Raw genomic sequence first — 15,886 nt, forward strand, 5'->3', positions numbered from 1 at the left:
TATATATATGGATATGTATTAAAGTAAATTATCACCTTGTGGGTATGACCTCCAAAAGTTCACACACTCCAATGGTTTGGTAGATAAATAGAAATTTGTATAATATGTAAAGTAAAAAACATGTTGTGTATGTGTGGTGTTAACGCACAATGTTCACTTTTTAGGTTTTTCTTTTTATACCCTCAATTAGGTTAACAAATCCTAAAATTTAATACGGTTATCTAATAACTTTATCTACTTTTTTCACAGTTTAAAATCGCTCATACTTTTAAAGTTATGCATAACAATTTTTTTTTTAATCCACTTCACTTATAATTTCTTTCTATTTTGTTCACTTCTTATACATTTTTAGTATTACGCTCTTCATAAATTATGTTTTTTGTTTCCTGCTCAAATCTCTTTTCATTTATTACTATGAAAATTGTTTTTACAAGCATATATTTAGTTTGGTCGTCAAAAGTTTGCAAAACTAAAAGTTCAGCGGGTAATTGTGCAAATTGCCGAATTAACTTTACATGTTGCTTCTGCCCCCTTTTCTTGGGTAAGATGACGAAGCGGAAAGCAAAGTCAGTGAAGAGCAGAGAGCAAAGAAGAGGAAAGAAAGCTATGGACCTACTTGCATTTAACACTCAAACCCATTTTCATTTTCCAATTTCTAAGGTAAAATCTCTGATTTCTTTTTCCCTATTACCCCCATTTCTTGTTCCTGAACTTGTATATGTCCGAGCGGAGTTGGGAAAATGGTCGTGTTTAACTTCTTTAAAGCTCTTTTTAGTTTTTCTAGTTGATCGCTCTTTTTATTTTTCAATGAATTTTTTGATGATTTGTGTAGGTTATTCCACCTCGGAGGCAGAGGCAATGTAGTGCGAATGACTTGGTTCTTCTATCTCAATTTTCTAAAGAAGAATGCTTCTCTTCTAACATGAGGTGGAAAGGGCAACCTGTTCATGAAAGGTATCAATTGCACTTAATTATCAGTTTTGTATTTGAAGATTTACCATAGCAATTGCTGTTTTAGAGCAGACCGTTAAGTGCAATTTAGTGGAATTTTGTTCAAATATTATTAGTACATGATTAAATTGTTTTGCATTCCAACCCTCTCATTGGACTGCTTGTTGTCCTGAAGCTGTCAAATTTAATTGAAGCTCTGGCAGTTGGGGTTGGTGGGATTCGTGTGATGGTGTGATGGCATGTTGGGATAATAGGATGTGCATAAACCTGAGGCATTTTTGTATTTCTGGAATTCGAGTATTAGATTATTATTGATTTCCAAGCTGAATTTAGTTTCTTTCCGGACTTATATTTTCTCGTTCAACCTCTTTTGGTGGTTTAATATTCTTCTTTCCTAATCAACATCCGTAACTTCAGTAGCCTGAGAATTTAGATGATGCAGATAGTAATTGCAATGCTAGGTCTAAATATTTCTTGTTCCAGGACAAAAATTAAACAACTTCATACTCTTAGAGTTATATCTTCAGGTGCAAAATCTAGCTCTTCTTTTTTCTTATAATTTCGGCTTGAAAATTCAAAGGTTGCATTCTTGGACATATGTTTCCGATTCTTTTCTCCCTGTAGGTTTGGAAGATTCTCAAGCTTCTTCTTCCCAATTTGAGGAATTTTCTGTAACGCCGTGTAAAACTGACAAAGCTAATGAATTGAAGGTGAGACTGTGATTTCAAAGTATGCATGTTATAATATGGTTTAGCATAGATGTTGTTGCACCAAAAGAATGGTCTTGTATGCCAACTGTTTGCAGAGGATAAATATGGAATTCCAACAAGTTTGAAGTTCAAAATTGCCAAGAAGTATAGACTTTGAAAAATCTGTTGCATGCAGAGATGTGTTTTCTTTTTGTAGGAGGAATTGATACTGTAAAAATTTGTATACCCTTTTTCCAAGACAATGACCTTAATTTTGAGGAGAGTTATCAACTTATCAAGACATTGGTTGCAGATAAGCATGGTTGTAGAAGGCAAAAGAACTCAAGCAATTTTTGATGATGTGTTTTCTTCGATGGTTGCTGATGCTCAGCCAATTCCAGGGTTTCGAAGAGTCAAAGGAGGTGGGCTATTCCTGAAGTTATCTCAGCTGTATATTTTACAGAAATGTACTTTTAAGCTGTTGAAGTCAATCAAATGCCTTTTCTATTACTTCTGAGCTCCTTGTTTTTCCTTCTGGTGTATTTCATGACTCAACATCCTCTAGGATATTTTTTTCCCCATATTTTATTGCTGACATGGCTCTTGATTTGTGATTTTCCTCTTTATTTGGTTGTCTGTTGCTGACAACTGGGGACTATCAGGAAAGACACCGAATGTAAGTTGTGCTTCAATTAAACTTCACAACATTAATACATGGTAGAAGCATCATACATGCATGACTGTCTATGGTACCATCGGATAACATAACTCTGTAAATTTGGATTTACATGTCCAAACATTCAACTTCATTGTTAAAATCAATTTAGTTTTGGTTCATGGCCCTAGAGGTCCAGGTACGTAGTTATTAGCCAACAATGACATAGATGCAGAAATCAAGATCTCACCATTCCCATTTCCACTGTACAGACATGTAACAGATTGATGTGAAAACAGTTCATAAATTTTGCTAATAAAGTCAGATTCCTGCATGGGCATTTAGATTTTGTTTGAGCCAGTAAATACATCTGTTTCTGATGAAAATACCTAGGCTTGTGAATCGCATACTCTTTTCTATCCATTTGGATATAGGTTTTATCTCCATTTTTCGGGACTAAGCTTACCATTCCTGAGAATAAAAGTGGTTTTAGTTCTATCACGAAAAGCACAAGGACAGCTCATTTGAGAGGAAAACTCTCTCTCTCTCTCTCTCTCGGTTCTCGAGAAAGAATGTAAATGCTAAATTTTTTGAAAGATAGATAAATAGCTCTTTCAGGCTATTTCTTTATTGCATGAGTAAAAATGTAATTATATTCTATTTTCAGTTATGTCATAATTTCAGGAGTAGTTTTCAGATTAATGTTTCCAATTTTCTTGCAGATACCCAAAAACATTCTTTTGGAAATTCTTGGGCCATCAAAAGTTTACAAACAAGTCATTAAAAGAATATTAAGCTCTACCATCTCTGATTATGTGCAGAAGGTAGATCCAATAGGTTCCTTTCCTTCCAATCCATTCCTGACATGTTTTGCTTGGTGCTGGAGAATGCTTGTTTGTTTTTTTTTCCTTTTTTTATGCTCTTGTGCTAGCTTGTGCTTGGTATTCTTCTCTTGTTTAGTTCCATATTGCTCTTAGTTTGCTTTGAGAGGCTGTACAATTTACATATTGCACTAGCATAAGCTTTCAGAGTATAACATTGATTGTTCTACATTCAAGTTTGGTTTAGATTTAGGGAAGCTTAAATGGGATTAACCTTTTTCTTACTCTTCCTAGCATGCCTTGGGGTTATCAAAAACATAGATAACATTGATTGAGACATATGATACCAGCTATGTTGAAAAACTGACTTCCAACTACTACTGTTTTAGTATAATAGGGTGATTATCTGAACCCCAATTACTGTGTAAGGGATATTGGACAAGAATGAGCAATTAGCATCAATTAATGCATCCGAAGAATATAAGACTTGCTTTTCATAACTATAAAATGCTGCTTCATGTAGTCTCTTTCAGTTTTATCGTTGTATTACACCTATTGATCTGGAAAGGTTTCATGACTCTCATGAGCTAAGATATTGAGTTGATGGTTACAGTTTTACTGCATTTTAACATTCTGAAATCAGAGGGCGACTTGTCAGTCTTTGAGGTATCAAGTGTTTACCATCCTTCCACAAATCTCTATTTTAACCAAATTCAATTTTCTACTTGCCTCTTATGCCAATGGAGTCACCATCTCTTGTTAATCCCTTTTTCATTAGGATTATTCTTGTATTTATAGGATGCCACGATGTTAGGTACTTATATCCTTTCTAGAAGCATATCCAAGTGGTTTCTTTTACACTTGAAGACCGAGAATTTGGCTTCGTCTAGCAAGCTGGCTTACATCCAAAAAGTGGTTGCATGACAAAGATATTTGTATGTGCTTTTCCATAACATAATTCAGATTTACCCTAAACATGTATTAGGTGGACCCTTCTGCCATTTTCTTACTCTGAATATTTACAATCTTACGATCTATATTTATGGCGAGGCATCATAACCTTTTCATCTTTTCTGTTCATCCACTTCATCTGTTCATCTTTAAGTGAGTAGAATATGAGCTAAAATTGTGTCATCCATCAATGCGTACATATACTGCAGGAAGGTTTGTCAGTTGGTAAAGATTTGCGAGTGCAACAAAGTTTTGAAGATCTTGAAGCAACATTTGAACCCGGTGATCAGTTCAAATTTGAGGCCATCCTTCAGTGTCAAGATTGAAGTTTTACAAATAAAGCTTTTTTGGTATTTTATTGTTGTTTAGAACTTAGGTTAGCTTAGTTATGGCATAGTGTTTTGTAAGGCATGATGTTAAAATTCTTTGCTTCCCAGTTCTATTTGGAAGTATGATTGCGGGAGATAGAGTTCATATTTCATTCGACTTCTAATTGTACCTTATCCCATGGGGTTGCCCAATTAAAGTTTGTCATTCCAAAGTTTCAAGAGGGTGAGACATATTTCTGATATCTGTACTCCAGCCATAATTTTGCTTCAACCATTTGTACACAATGCCAAGGTGAGAAAATTTTCCATTAATTGTTATGGCAGTTTCATAAAGCGTGCAAGAACTTAAGAGTCCTATAATGAGAAAAGTAGTAGAAGAAAAAGATTAGTGTAAATGTGCCACAACCATGACATCCAACACGCATAAAATTCCATGTTTTCCTCTGCCAACCACTCACCTGACAAACTTTATCACTGAAAAATTGTTAGTCAATTAATACCTGAGATTTTTATTTCTTCTTGAGCAGAATTATTGAATGAAGCATTCGAAAGCATTAAATAAAAAACAAAATCAAACAGAGGTTTTCGGTAGTGTCGAAATTTAGACAACTTTATGGCAATTCTTTAGCAACGCAACAGCATAAATGACATTGAGTATAACATCCTAAAAACAAAGGAGTAGACCATTCTTTCTTTAGAATAGAATCAAATTGGGACAATTTGTAACAACTCGTTTCCAATTAGAATATGGCATTTGGGATAGCTGCTCTTTTGACATAACAAAATAACTCAAACTCAAACATATTTTTGCTCAAGAGTTCGACAAGCACAAGCTTGAACTTGAGTGGATACATTCAAATCGAGCTTGAGCTTGAGCTTGAAGATGTTAATATTCAAGTTTTAACTTGGTTGGATTACACCAATATACACAATTTCCTTCCTTTGAGAATTTCAAGCAAAAGCTCAAAAAGGGTGTGTTTACTGTCCTTTATTCCTGCCAAAGTGGAACAATTGATGTAAATAGTGCGGAGAAAGCCCTGGTGACAAAAAAAAAAAGGGCACCTTAACCATTACAAAGTTAGCATTTCCCCTCCTGTGCTCAAAATTAGAATGCATTTCAAGTAGGGCAAATCCTCCTTGTCTTCTCAGTACTAGACATGGAGGACCAACCTTCCTTACTTAAGCGGGATGTGATTAATAATTATATACCATGTGATGTACCTTGACCATATAATACTGTTCTGTCCCCAGTGTTTTAAGGTAGCTAAAATTTCTTTAAAATTTCATTTATCCAGTTTGTATTTAGTAAGCAACTAGCCATTCAAAAATCAAGCATGTACTAATAAACCCATTCCATTTTATATTATTGTTTCAAAATCAAATCAAATCTTACAGAAAAATATTGATCAATGAATTCATATGATGGTAAGACTCTAATCTTGACGGACCATCAAGCTTAAACTGGACATAGATGCAAGGGCGGCCTTGAAGAATACAAGAAAATGCGATGCAATGTTTCTTGTGAGAAGGTGGGGTACAGCCTACTTGCGTTCTCGTCATTTAACCAAAAAAAGAAGAATGAATAGATAACACAATGGATAGAGAAGAACAGTGACTACTGCAATGAAAGAATTCGACCACATCGGAGTTTTTCTCTCCAAGGCTATTGGCTAGATGTTTCGGCTGTCAATATTTCAAGCTCTAGTGTAGCACTAAATCCAAATTCTTTTCCAGGAACAAACGATGATCTGAGTTCTTCAGCTGTCTGTATAGTGTTAATCTTGTTGCCCTTCACTGTTAGATTTTCCTGCAGGATTAACAGGAGTAAGAAGTTCATAGGAAAATTTTCATCTGTAACTTAATGAATTTCCAGAATTTACTTGCCTTCTTTGTGTAGTCAGCCAAGGTTGAGCTAACAATTTCCTGTATGACAAAGTTGGTAACACGTTCTTCACCAAGCATTTGAAGTAGAAAATCTTTTGGGACCTGCAAGAATTCCCCATAAAACAAAGAAGAAAAGTAGACAAGTAAAATGTGATGGAGATTATAATCTATTTTAAGTTTGTCTAAGCTACACGGTTAGTTCAACATAGAAGAGCAAAGAGACAAAGGATGGTCAGGTATGAGGACCTACAAAAACCATTAGGTGCTAATAATGAGGCTCGATTAAATTATATAAATGATTTTCCAACAAATGGCATAGTGTTTGAGAAAAAAAGTTCACATACGTATGGGAAAAGAAAAAAGACTCCTTGTAATCCACTTTTACCATAAAATGGGCACACACATTTGCATCATTTTGGATTTCGACATTATTAAGTTTGTAACTGGAAGCAACAATAGATCACCAAGGAATTACAAAGACTCACTATACACCAAACAATTTAACAAGATTTATATGAACTAAAACTAATAGACATCCAAAATGCATCGAGTACCCTGATCCTGAGTAATGTTTGCTAGATCATGAGATTCTCATACAACCGTATGAAAAGCATTTAGTTACAACATATATTAATCTGCATAGGAAGTACTTTCGAGTTTAGACTCATAAATTCCTCTCTTCACTATGTCCTCAAATATAGTAAAGATAGTATTTTCGCTTTTTTTATTTTCTCTAAACAACTGAAAAGCTCTCTGTTATTTGAAAAAGCTTTTATTTTTGATAATGGTATATCCCTGAATAACCCTTCTATTTCACTGTTAACTGAGGTTACTAACAAATTGATTCAATAAGAACTTTACACCCATGAATAGAATCAGCAAACACAAATTGTTGATGGCTTGCTGCCTAACTCAGGTCATAGCATATCTCCAACTCCAAGAAACTGGCATTGGCTTTGGTAACAGGTCTCTCAAATTACAATTTAGCACCCTAAGGTCCGGGAAACAGGAGTTAGACAACCATTATAGATTGTTTCTGAAAATTATATGGAGATCTAGTGATATAAAACATTCTTAATCATATCCTAAAGTTTCACATTATGAAGCCTAAAGCTTCCCATATCACAATTTAGCGACTGAGAGCAGGAGCGAGGCATCTATTAACGTGTATTTCTCACATGAAATGGAAACCTAGTGAATGAATTATATCCTGTGTAGCTCAAATTATAATTAATGATTCATGACTTTTCAAGATGCATGAATCCTGATAGCAGGCTATGATATAATAAGTAAGAACGAGAACACAGGAAAAGGACATGTACAATTGTGTGAATGAAATAGAACCTAGCAGCAAAAAGGGTAGTTTCTTTGTAGCTTATGACATCAAGACACTGTTTATGCCATTCAATCACATCGTAGCTCTTCAAACAGTATAAATACTTGCATATGAATTCTAGATTTTGAAAGGAAAATACATTCTGACAATCTCCACATTCTGCTGGAGCAACAGATTTAAGAGGAGGTCCTACGGTATGTAACTTCATCATCGAAAAGCAAGACAGAAGAGAAAACATTGCACCTGAGAAACTTCTTCATAGAGTATAATGAAGTCATAGGGATATTTACCTTTGATGTTTTCCCTGAAAGGACCACCATGCACATGCAAAATAGAAAGTTAGAACAATGTGAATAAAAGAGCTATAGGTTGAACAAGCAGAGCTAATAGTTTATTTTTGAGCATAAGCTTAATGATTTTGGTGATATAGTAGAGAGTTTATAATCTGAATCTAGTATCACAGTTCCCTAGTTAAATCCTTTTGCCAGAACAGTGGTCTTCCTTTAGATTTAAATTGCTTTTCCATATTATCCATGATTTTGCTAGTGCAGTTTCTAGATAATGTTCCAGCATTTGCCTCAGTAGGAACATGAAATCGACAATAGAAGCCAGAAGCACAACAATGTCAAAGTTGGACACATATGGATATCAGTCTGCAGCTCAAGGCACCGGTGCCTCTTCTCTATTGCTTGTGAAATTTGGAAACAGAATCCGAAGCCAAAAAGACCTCTCCACTTTCCAGCCTTTCTTTACCCGAAAAAGCTAGAAGAAGGAGTCAACACTTTCTGAATCCAGAGCTAAAACCAGCTGCACAAAACTAGGGCTGGCATATGGTCGGGTCAATCAGGTTTGAATGGGTTTGCAAATAAATGGGCATAGGCATAAAACTGTCCAAACCCTTCTTTTTGATGACATAAAATAGGTAGAATTAAAATGGAACTGGAATTTATGGTGGTCCATGGGTGCAAACTTGAATATATCATGTTCTTTTCCTCATTTTATTGTTCTTTAATTTTTTTTCAATATCTCTTCTTATTCTTTTATTTTTTTATTTATTTTTTTCTACTCCTCAAGAAAGATAGCACGTGTAGAATCACTGCCAACAACTGGCCAGATTCCACAACAATTAATCAATTGCAGTGGTCTGCCATCAGCAAGTGGTGGTGCAGCAGTTTAGAAACAAATATAAGAAGAAAAAGGAATATGAATAATTATTTAATACAAAAATAAAATGAGGAAAAAAGTTATGGTCCTGATGGGTTCCTCGGGAAGCTCATACCAGCTCAATGTTTGAGTGAAACAAAGAATTAGCCAAATCCTTAAGAAACCGTGCCCAAACTACCCATGTCTAATGAAGGCAGGCTTCAGTGGGCAGTACATGGGCATGGATTCATTTTGCTAGCCCTATTTAAGAACTGAGAACAGGCCCATAATGGATTTGAGATACCTCCACTTTCAATTGAGATACGCCACTACAACTAGAAAATAATAGCACTGAGGTCAAATGGTGTAACAGAAACTTGGCCATCACCAGTCATGCGGCCTCAATAGACCCATGAAAACCATGCTTTCAAATTTACTGCCTAGGTACTAAGGCCGGAAACCGATTATGACGCAAGCTGAAATCTCGATGTGTACCATGGCCTTTTAGATAATGCAAATTTAAAATGAGAAAAGCAAGAGCTATGAAATTGTGTATTTCTAAAGAGGGTATTGCACTTATTCTTTGCTACCACGTCACCCTATTGCCCTAAACAGCAGAACAAAAAAGAAAAAGGAGAAACAACAAACTGATTGATTACTAGGTAATTATGCATGGATATTACCAGTTCTGTGGTCACTGTAATGACTGTGGATTAAATTTTAGATCCTTCCTAGAATGTGCAAGCTTTTAATTCATGTGGTATTGGACTAAAATCGGACAGAAAATATAGAATATCAGAGCTCTCATGGTTCAATTTCTCGACTAATGAATAACTTTCTTTCAAATGCAATGACATGATTACCTCCCTTCTGTCTGCGAAATCCAGGAACAGGTGGAGCTGCACGGGCTAAATTAGTTAAAACCTTCTCAAACACTAATCTGGTTTCCTCTCCTCCCAAATCGACTCTTACCTGGAAGAAAGACATTGAGGGACTAATTCAGCTTAAATACTAGGTTATGGTAAAATTGAAGCCGCATGACTAGTCCAGTCCTAACCTAACTAAGAAGACACAGTGGTAAATAAAATTGCTATTGCCAGACAAAAACATGCAAACATTGCTGAAGTCTCAAACACTGAATTAGAAAATTGAATGGCACCCCAAGGAAGGACCCCTCCCCCCCTTGCTTCAACCATACAAAGCCACTCTTAGATCTCCTGTGCTTGCTCTATGCTACCTCTCTCAAGTCATGCTACTCAAATTCTTAAACATGTATGGTGGTAGTTATTATCTTGGCAGGTCAGCAGTTAGCACTATTTAGGACCTCATATGAGCATGGCTCAGTTATACAATATCTAGTGAATTGAACTGATCACAGAATAACAATTACCACCCCAAAATTTGAACTTGAAATCTTTACTCTATGAGCATGGAAGAGATAAAAGCACAATACTCAAAGGAAAAAGAATATTTTGAAAGTGGGACAGATGACTGAGCGCTTAAACATGCAACTGTCAAGGTAGAATTGTGATTATCAATCCATGGTTAAAGAGAACAAATAACACGTGAATTACCAAAGTCTATACCACATAGGCAATGTACAAGAGCTGATATTCTTGCAAGCTTACTTGTAGCTTAGCATCATCTCGAGACTCAACAACAATCTTCGCATTTTTAACATGTACTGCATTTTCCTCTGGATCTGCTATCGATGCCTCCAAACCTGATATAGTAACTACAACATATCAAGGAGAGATCAAAGACTAAGTCTGCAAAAGCAAGTCATAACTTTCAGATAAGTCTTTTCAGTAAAGCAATTAGCACCTGAACGAACAGCAGATACTGATTTGGCTAAATGTTGCAGATATTGCTTAGAGAAGCTAGGGGTAATTGATTCCCTAGAACCATCAAAACACCTGTTTAATAATACTACTGCTCAGGCCGTCCAAGAAGCAAGAAATCCTATGACACCAAACAAGTGCAATGTGCCAATTGAAATGACTCAAGAGTTTAAGCTTCATTCTATGACTTAAAGCAGAATTAAAACATCAATAACATGTATATTATGCATAAACATGAGAGCTAGGTGAATATATTTCTTTAGCTGATGAGCATAAACAGAGAAGTACCCTTCTTCAATCAACATCATCCCTAGGAATAACACAAAAGGAAAAAAAAAGAGTCGATCAGCAGTTAACTAGTTACAAAAAGTCTGAATTCTCTAGTTTTTTAGTGCTCGGGGCATTTTCAACTTAGCGGGATCTTTCTGAAGCTTTTAAGTGTCAACCAGCAAACTCCAACTCATCAGTACACATTGACTTTGGTGTGAAAGGACAAGCAAGCAAGAGTTTCCAGGACTATGTTTATCAACTCAAGACTATGTTTATCAGGCATTTCAGCAGCTTTAGTTCTATCTTCTATGTAGTTTCCCAACAGCCTTCAGGCTTAACCAAGACATATCAACCCACAGGTCTCTTCCTAGCAATGAATACAACGTGCTAGCTACAGATAATAGAGTATAATTTAGTTAGACAACCAGAAATATTCTTCCACAAGCCATATATTTCAGATTCTTCCACAAGCCACATATATTTATCAAGCATTTCAGCAGCTCTAGTTCTATGTAGTTTCACAACAGCCTTCAGGTTTAACCAAGATGTATCAACCCGCAGGTTTCTTACTAGCGATGAATACGATGTGCTATCTAAAGATATTATAGTATAATTTGGTTAGATATCCTGAGATATTCTTCCACAAGCCATCCATTCATAAAGAAGAGAAAAAGAAAAAAAAAGTTTATTGCTTCTAAAGGGTCTTAACTTCTTAAACTGGTCGATACTCAGTATTCAGGCTTCAAAAAACAAAAGAACGGTTCTATGGTGGCAAAAGTACCTCAACCTCCTCGAGTGATAGGCAAGAAGCATACTATTTTGTCCTGCTATTACATTAATAAATGTCAAGAGAATAAATGCAGGAATGCAAGAGCCTGTTAATTTCTGCAACAGACAAGAGTATTTTCTGTCCAATTAGATAGGTAATTCTTAGTTGAACTTTGACACAGTAACTAAAATTTGAACAATTTAAAATAAATCTAAAATTCAGAGGATACAGCTAATATTATCATTGCTCCTTGTTCAAGAAATGAATGAAAATGGAAATGTCTGCCATACTTTTGCTTTCAAAATTTGCCAGGAAAACTGGGTGCATGATTACATCCTCCTGTCACTACATACAGGATACTTAATTTATTGAAAGAATAAGCAGCCAAAAAAACCTATAATGTCTTGGTCCTTGCCAAGTTGGCAGGCAGGTGATGTCAAACCTAATCCACTAGTATGGGATACACAATTGAATCTCGGTTGCTAGCATAAATGCCCTCTAAAATCAGAATATGCGTCCATTTGTCAAACTTGGCTAATAAAAAACTATGCCATCACAAAAATAGTTCATCATCTCTTCATAAGTATTCACCAAATTGATTCAGTAGCTCCTTATAATCCTAGCTATGTAATCCCAGCACCTCACTCTTGGGACCTGTTTTACAGTAATAATGTTCTATATTTATGCAACAAATCCATTGTAAATTATAGCCAACCAAAGTCCTTTTTTGTTCAATATTTCAAAATAGCCATGGAATAGGAACTTGGTTAAACTCCAGACGAGATGTGTCAGATTAGTAATTGGACAAGATATCCATTTAACTGTTCAGGTCATGAAAAACTAAAAGATCATCCTTCATTTAAGGGTTCATTTTGTGATCCCAAAAGGAAATGCCTGTATATCAAAGGAGACAGGGAGCACACCTTATTGACCCCAAAAGCCCAAGCAACAACAAAGTATTGTCAATAAAACAAGCACTACTAAGAACGACATGTTAATTAAGCCAAATATGCATCCAATAACAGGAAAATTGTTAGAGCCTAAATTTATACAAACCTTCTGGTCAAGGTTTATTTACCTGTGGCATCTATTAATGGTTGTTGTGTTGCCAAACTTGGTTAACGATGCATGATGGTATATCTGTACACAAGGATGGAGACTCTGAAATTCTACAAACTGATGATAGAAAAACATTACAACTATGATACAGCAAGAAAAACTGCTGAAACTAGTAAGCACTGATTTATTTGTGTATGTACACTCCATGAATAGCCAAGCTGCCTTAACATAAAACTGAAGAAGTATTATTAACATTTTGCAGAAAGCTTCAAGTATTCTAGCACATATGATGCCCTTAAAAATTGTGAAGAGTTATCAGGTCTTTGTAAAAATAATAAATAATAAAATTGCGGAGCTCTCAGCTGCAGCATTTTAATGGTGTTTAGAGTTCAAGTTTTCTTTCATTCAATCTGCAAGTTGACCTTGTAACCTCTAACAATCTTTCGATATAAATATAATCCTGATAATTTCTAAGGCTTCTTTGGTACTTTTGCACAGACATTTGGTTATTTTTCAACTAAGAACACAAATTCTCAGAAAGCATACCATCAAAAACTTTTAACAAGATTTTTTTTACACCTTTCACATCTAGGCACAGCTTGTTTTGAACTACTTAATATAATTATACCTTTTTCTCCAAGCTGTAAGCAGTTTCAACATGTTCTCAACAGGCTTTAGCTTCTGTTTACCCAGAAAAGGCAAATCCAAACTGGCAACAGTGAGATGCTTTTTGAAACAGCTTCTCAGATTTTCAAAACTTCTAAACAAAAACATGCTTTCATTTTTTTTCATTAGATATTCAACAATGAGCATTAAAAACAAAAAAAAACAAAAAAAAAAAAATCTTGACCGCAATCCTGAATAACTAACTAAAAAAGAGAGCATCTCTGAAAAAGCTTCGAATTCAAGAGCATATCCTATGAAATACTTCTACCACTATTGCTAACATTTTGTTTATCTTTACTTTCTAGACTTTCTTAATCTCGTAACGTCTTTCATTTTGCATAAAACAGAGTAGACTTGATTTCATTCCTCAAATACCTATAACAAAATAAAGCAAGGAATCATGGAATCTATTTAGTGAAAATTTTATCATTTATAAGTAAAATGAGCTAAATTACCACAATTAGTAAGATACTACAATCATTAGCAAATGTCGTACCTAAAGTATTTCTTTGCAATCATGAAACATCTAAAGCAAAGCACTAATTAAATATCCAAACAAGGTTCTAATTTTTCCACCTTGAATTGACTCAAAATTACTTTTATTAGCATCTGCAAAGGTTTTTATTTTTCATTTCTTAAGTCATTCAATTACAAGTAGCCTTTTTCACAACATTTTACTCCACAATTATAACATACAATTGCCAAAATTAGCGAGATAATACATTCATTAAGAAATTTTGTACCCACAAACATTTAGGCAAGCAAATTAATTACAATATCCAAACAAGGTACTTATTTTTCCATCTTGAATTGGCTCAAAATTATTCTCATTAGTAGCTCAATTTGCGACGTTAATCAATTAGAATTAGCCTTTGTCTTAATTTTTTTAGTCAATGACGACAATAATCTTCTGCATTTCAATTAACAGCACTCAAAATTCAAAGAACAAAAACAGGAAAAAAAGAAAAAAAAAACCTTTAGCTTTTTGAAGTAGAATTCTGTTCATGAATAATCGCTATGCATTTACAAATTTGCAGAACTACTGATAAAGAAAACTGTGTTGCTTACGTCAGAGCGCTTGAGAAGCTTCAGCGAAGGTGACGTCAACGTGAAAATCGCCATCGTCGCTGTGGCCATGCTTTTCTTATCAGTCGCAGCAGTCTCCCAGAAATTCTGTGCTGTCTTGCATTTCTGTGTTTTTTTTTTTTTGGGGGAAAACGAAAAGAAAAGGAACAAATCTGTTATCTAGTCCTTCAACTTTTTGAGTAAAACACATTTAGCCCCTGAATTTTTATGTCATGTTTTTAGCGAATTTATGATACGTTTAATAAAACTAAAGTTTGAAAACTAAAATCTGAAATCTGAATCAATTAACTTACTAAATTTTTAAGTACTAAATTTGATACGTTTAAATGTATATCACTTTTAGATGATAAAGTGATAAGTGAATACTTACCATTTATTTTTGGAATAAATTTTATCTAAAAAATCCAGTGCTACTTCATTAATTAATTTAGATGTTCTACTTTTGGCTATCAATCAAGTCTGAACATGTTAAGATCTAAGTCTCTTAAATTTAAGTGTTGAATTAAGAGTGCGTTTGATAAAACTGAAGTTTGAAAACTGAAATCTAAAATCTAAAATCTGAAATATGAATTCATTGAGTTATTGAGGTGTTGTTTGGTAAAAGGAGATCGAAATCAGGAATTGAAATAATTTCAATTCTTGTTGTTTGGGTTACATGTATTGGATTCAGAATCTTAGAGTGAATCATTAAAATTTGGGAGTTCTCAATCCCCAACAAATTAGAGGGGTTTTGATGGATTCCCAAATTTGACTCAATTTGACTAGAAAACTTCAAAAAAGAAAAGAAAGAAAACATATCGTTTTCATCACTCTATCACGTCGGCCCAACTTTCATTGCAGTATCTTACCATTAGATTTTCTCTTTCATTTTTTCTCTCTGATTCCATCTTCCATACCAGGCTTCAATCGTCATCCTTTTCTTTCTTTTTTCTCTATTCACTCTCTCCTCCAATCTTCCATAGCAGCAGCCCCACCTCATCTAGTTGTTTCTGCTTTCTTGTCAATCTCTCTCACTTTCTCTTTTCTTCTCTCTTCGCTCTCTTCCTCTCTCCTCTAATACTCCATGGCAGCTGCTCCTCTCTATTTGGTTCTTTCTCTTCTCTCTTCTTCTTTTCCTTTTTGTGCAAGCCTTTCTCTCATCTATTGTCAGTCACTTTCCCATACTCCACAAATTGCAAGATTGATTGGTGATGGTTAAGTGTTGATTTAAGAGAATATGGTGAAGCATGAGTACTTAAGGACGGGGAAGAAAAAAAGCAAGAAAAGGGAAAGAAGAAATAAATAAAGAAAAGAAAATGGAAATAATTTGATTTCAAAACCTTATAAATATATACCAAACACTAGTCATTGTAATGATACTCTTGATCAAAATCCATACTAAATTTTTGGACGCGATCCCAATTACAATTCCGATTCCTAGGCTTGAATTAAGCACT

General features: G+C 34.8%; 2 protein-coding genes across 8 annotated transcripts; one reads left to right on the top strand and one right to left on the bottom strand.

Moving 5' to 3' along the window:
• The first annotated feature begins 460 nt into the window (after positions 1–460).
• On the top strand, positions 461–4,642 carry LOC113775486. Of its 2 annotated transcripts, XM_027320386.1 has the most exons (8): positions 461–660; positions 833–954; positions 1,435–1,478; positions 1,576–1,661; positions 1,954–2,062; positions 2,303–2,316; positions 3,018–3,119; positions 4,277–4,642. In XM_027320386.1, the coding sequence occupies exons 1-8, from the start codon at positions 547–549 to the stop codon at positions 4,391–4,393; spliced, it is 708 nt and encodes a 235-aa protein (XP_027176187.1). In that variant the 5' UTR covers positions 461–546; the 3' UTR covers positions 4,394–4,642. The 2 variants fall into 2 exon arrangements, with proteins under 2 accessions (XP_027176187.1, XP_027176188.1); XM_027320387.1 differs by lacking the exon at positions 3,018–3,119.
• Positions 4,643–5,835: 1,193 nt separating this feature from the next.
• LOC113775847 lies at positions 5,836–14,543 on the bottom strand. 6 transcript variants are annotated; one of them, XM_027320882.1, is made up of 8 exons: positions 14,433–14,543; positions 12,718–12,779; positions 10,584–10,675; positions 10,388–10,494; positions 9,623–9,731; positions 7,907–7,920; positions 6,281–6,382; positions 5,836–6,203 (listed from the first exon to the last, which is right to left on the bottom strand). In XM_027320882.1, exons 1-8 carry the CDS (start codon positions 14,499–14,501, stop codon positions 6,060–6,062), a joined length of 699 nt encoding a protein of 232 aa, XP_027176683.1. In that variant the 5' UTR covers positions 14,502–14,543; the 3' UTR covers positions 5,836–6,059. The 6 variants fall into 6 exon arrangements, with proteins under 6 accessions (XP_027176683.1, XP_027176682.1, XP_027176681.1 ...); XM_027320881.1 differs by having other exon boundaries at positions 10,388–10,482; positions 10,584–10,657; positions 12,718–12,815; XM_027320880.1 differs by having other exon boundaries at positions 10,584–10,657; positions 12,718–12,815.
• Positions 14,544–15,886: the final 1,343 nt, after the last annotated feature.

The sequence above is a fragment of the Coffea eugenioides genome, chromosome 6 (genome assembly GCF_003713205.1).
Source record: "Coffea eugenioides isolate CCC68of chromosome 6, Ceug_1.0, whole genome shotgun sequence".
NCBI classification, from domain to species: Eukaryota; Viridiplantae; Streptophyta; class Magnoliopsida; order Gentianales; family Rubiaceae; genus Coffea; species Coffea eugenioides.

What these genes read in the sequence shown, in the direction of transcription:
- LOC113775486 (XM_027320386.1), top strand. Translation starts at nt 547, where the DNA reads ATGACGAAGCGGAAAGCAAAGTCAGTGAAGAGCAGAGAGCAAAGAAGA. An exon ending in TTCATTTTCCAATTTCTAAG is followed by an intron (nt 661 to 832) that starts GTAAAATCTCTG and finishes TGATTTGTGTAG; the next exon opens with GTTATTCCACCTCGGAGGCA. An exon ending in GGGCAACCTGTTCATGAAAG is followed by an intron (nt 955 to 1,434) that starts GTATCAATTGCA and finishes TTCTTGTTCCAG; the next exon opens with GACAAAAATTAAACAACTTC.
- LOC113775847 (XM_027320878.1), bottom strand. Translation starts at nt 14,501, where the DNA reads ATGGCCACAGCGACGATGGCGATTTTCACGTTGACGTCACCTTCGCTG. An exon ending in AGCTTCTCAAGCGCTCTGAC is followed by an intron (nt 12,816 to 14,432) that starts GTAAGCAACACA and finishes TTCTATCATCAG; the next exon opens with TTTGTAGAATTTCAGAGTCT. An exon ending in TGGCTGACTACACAAAGAAG is followed by an intron (nt 6,204 to 6,280) that starts GCAAGTAAATTC and finishes TTAATCCTGCAG; the next exon opens with GAAAATCTAACAGTGAAGGG.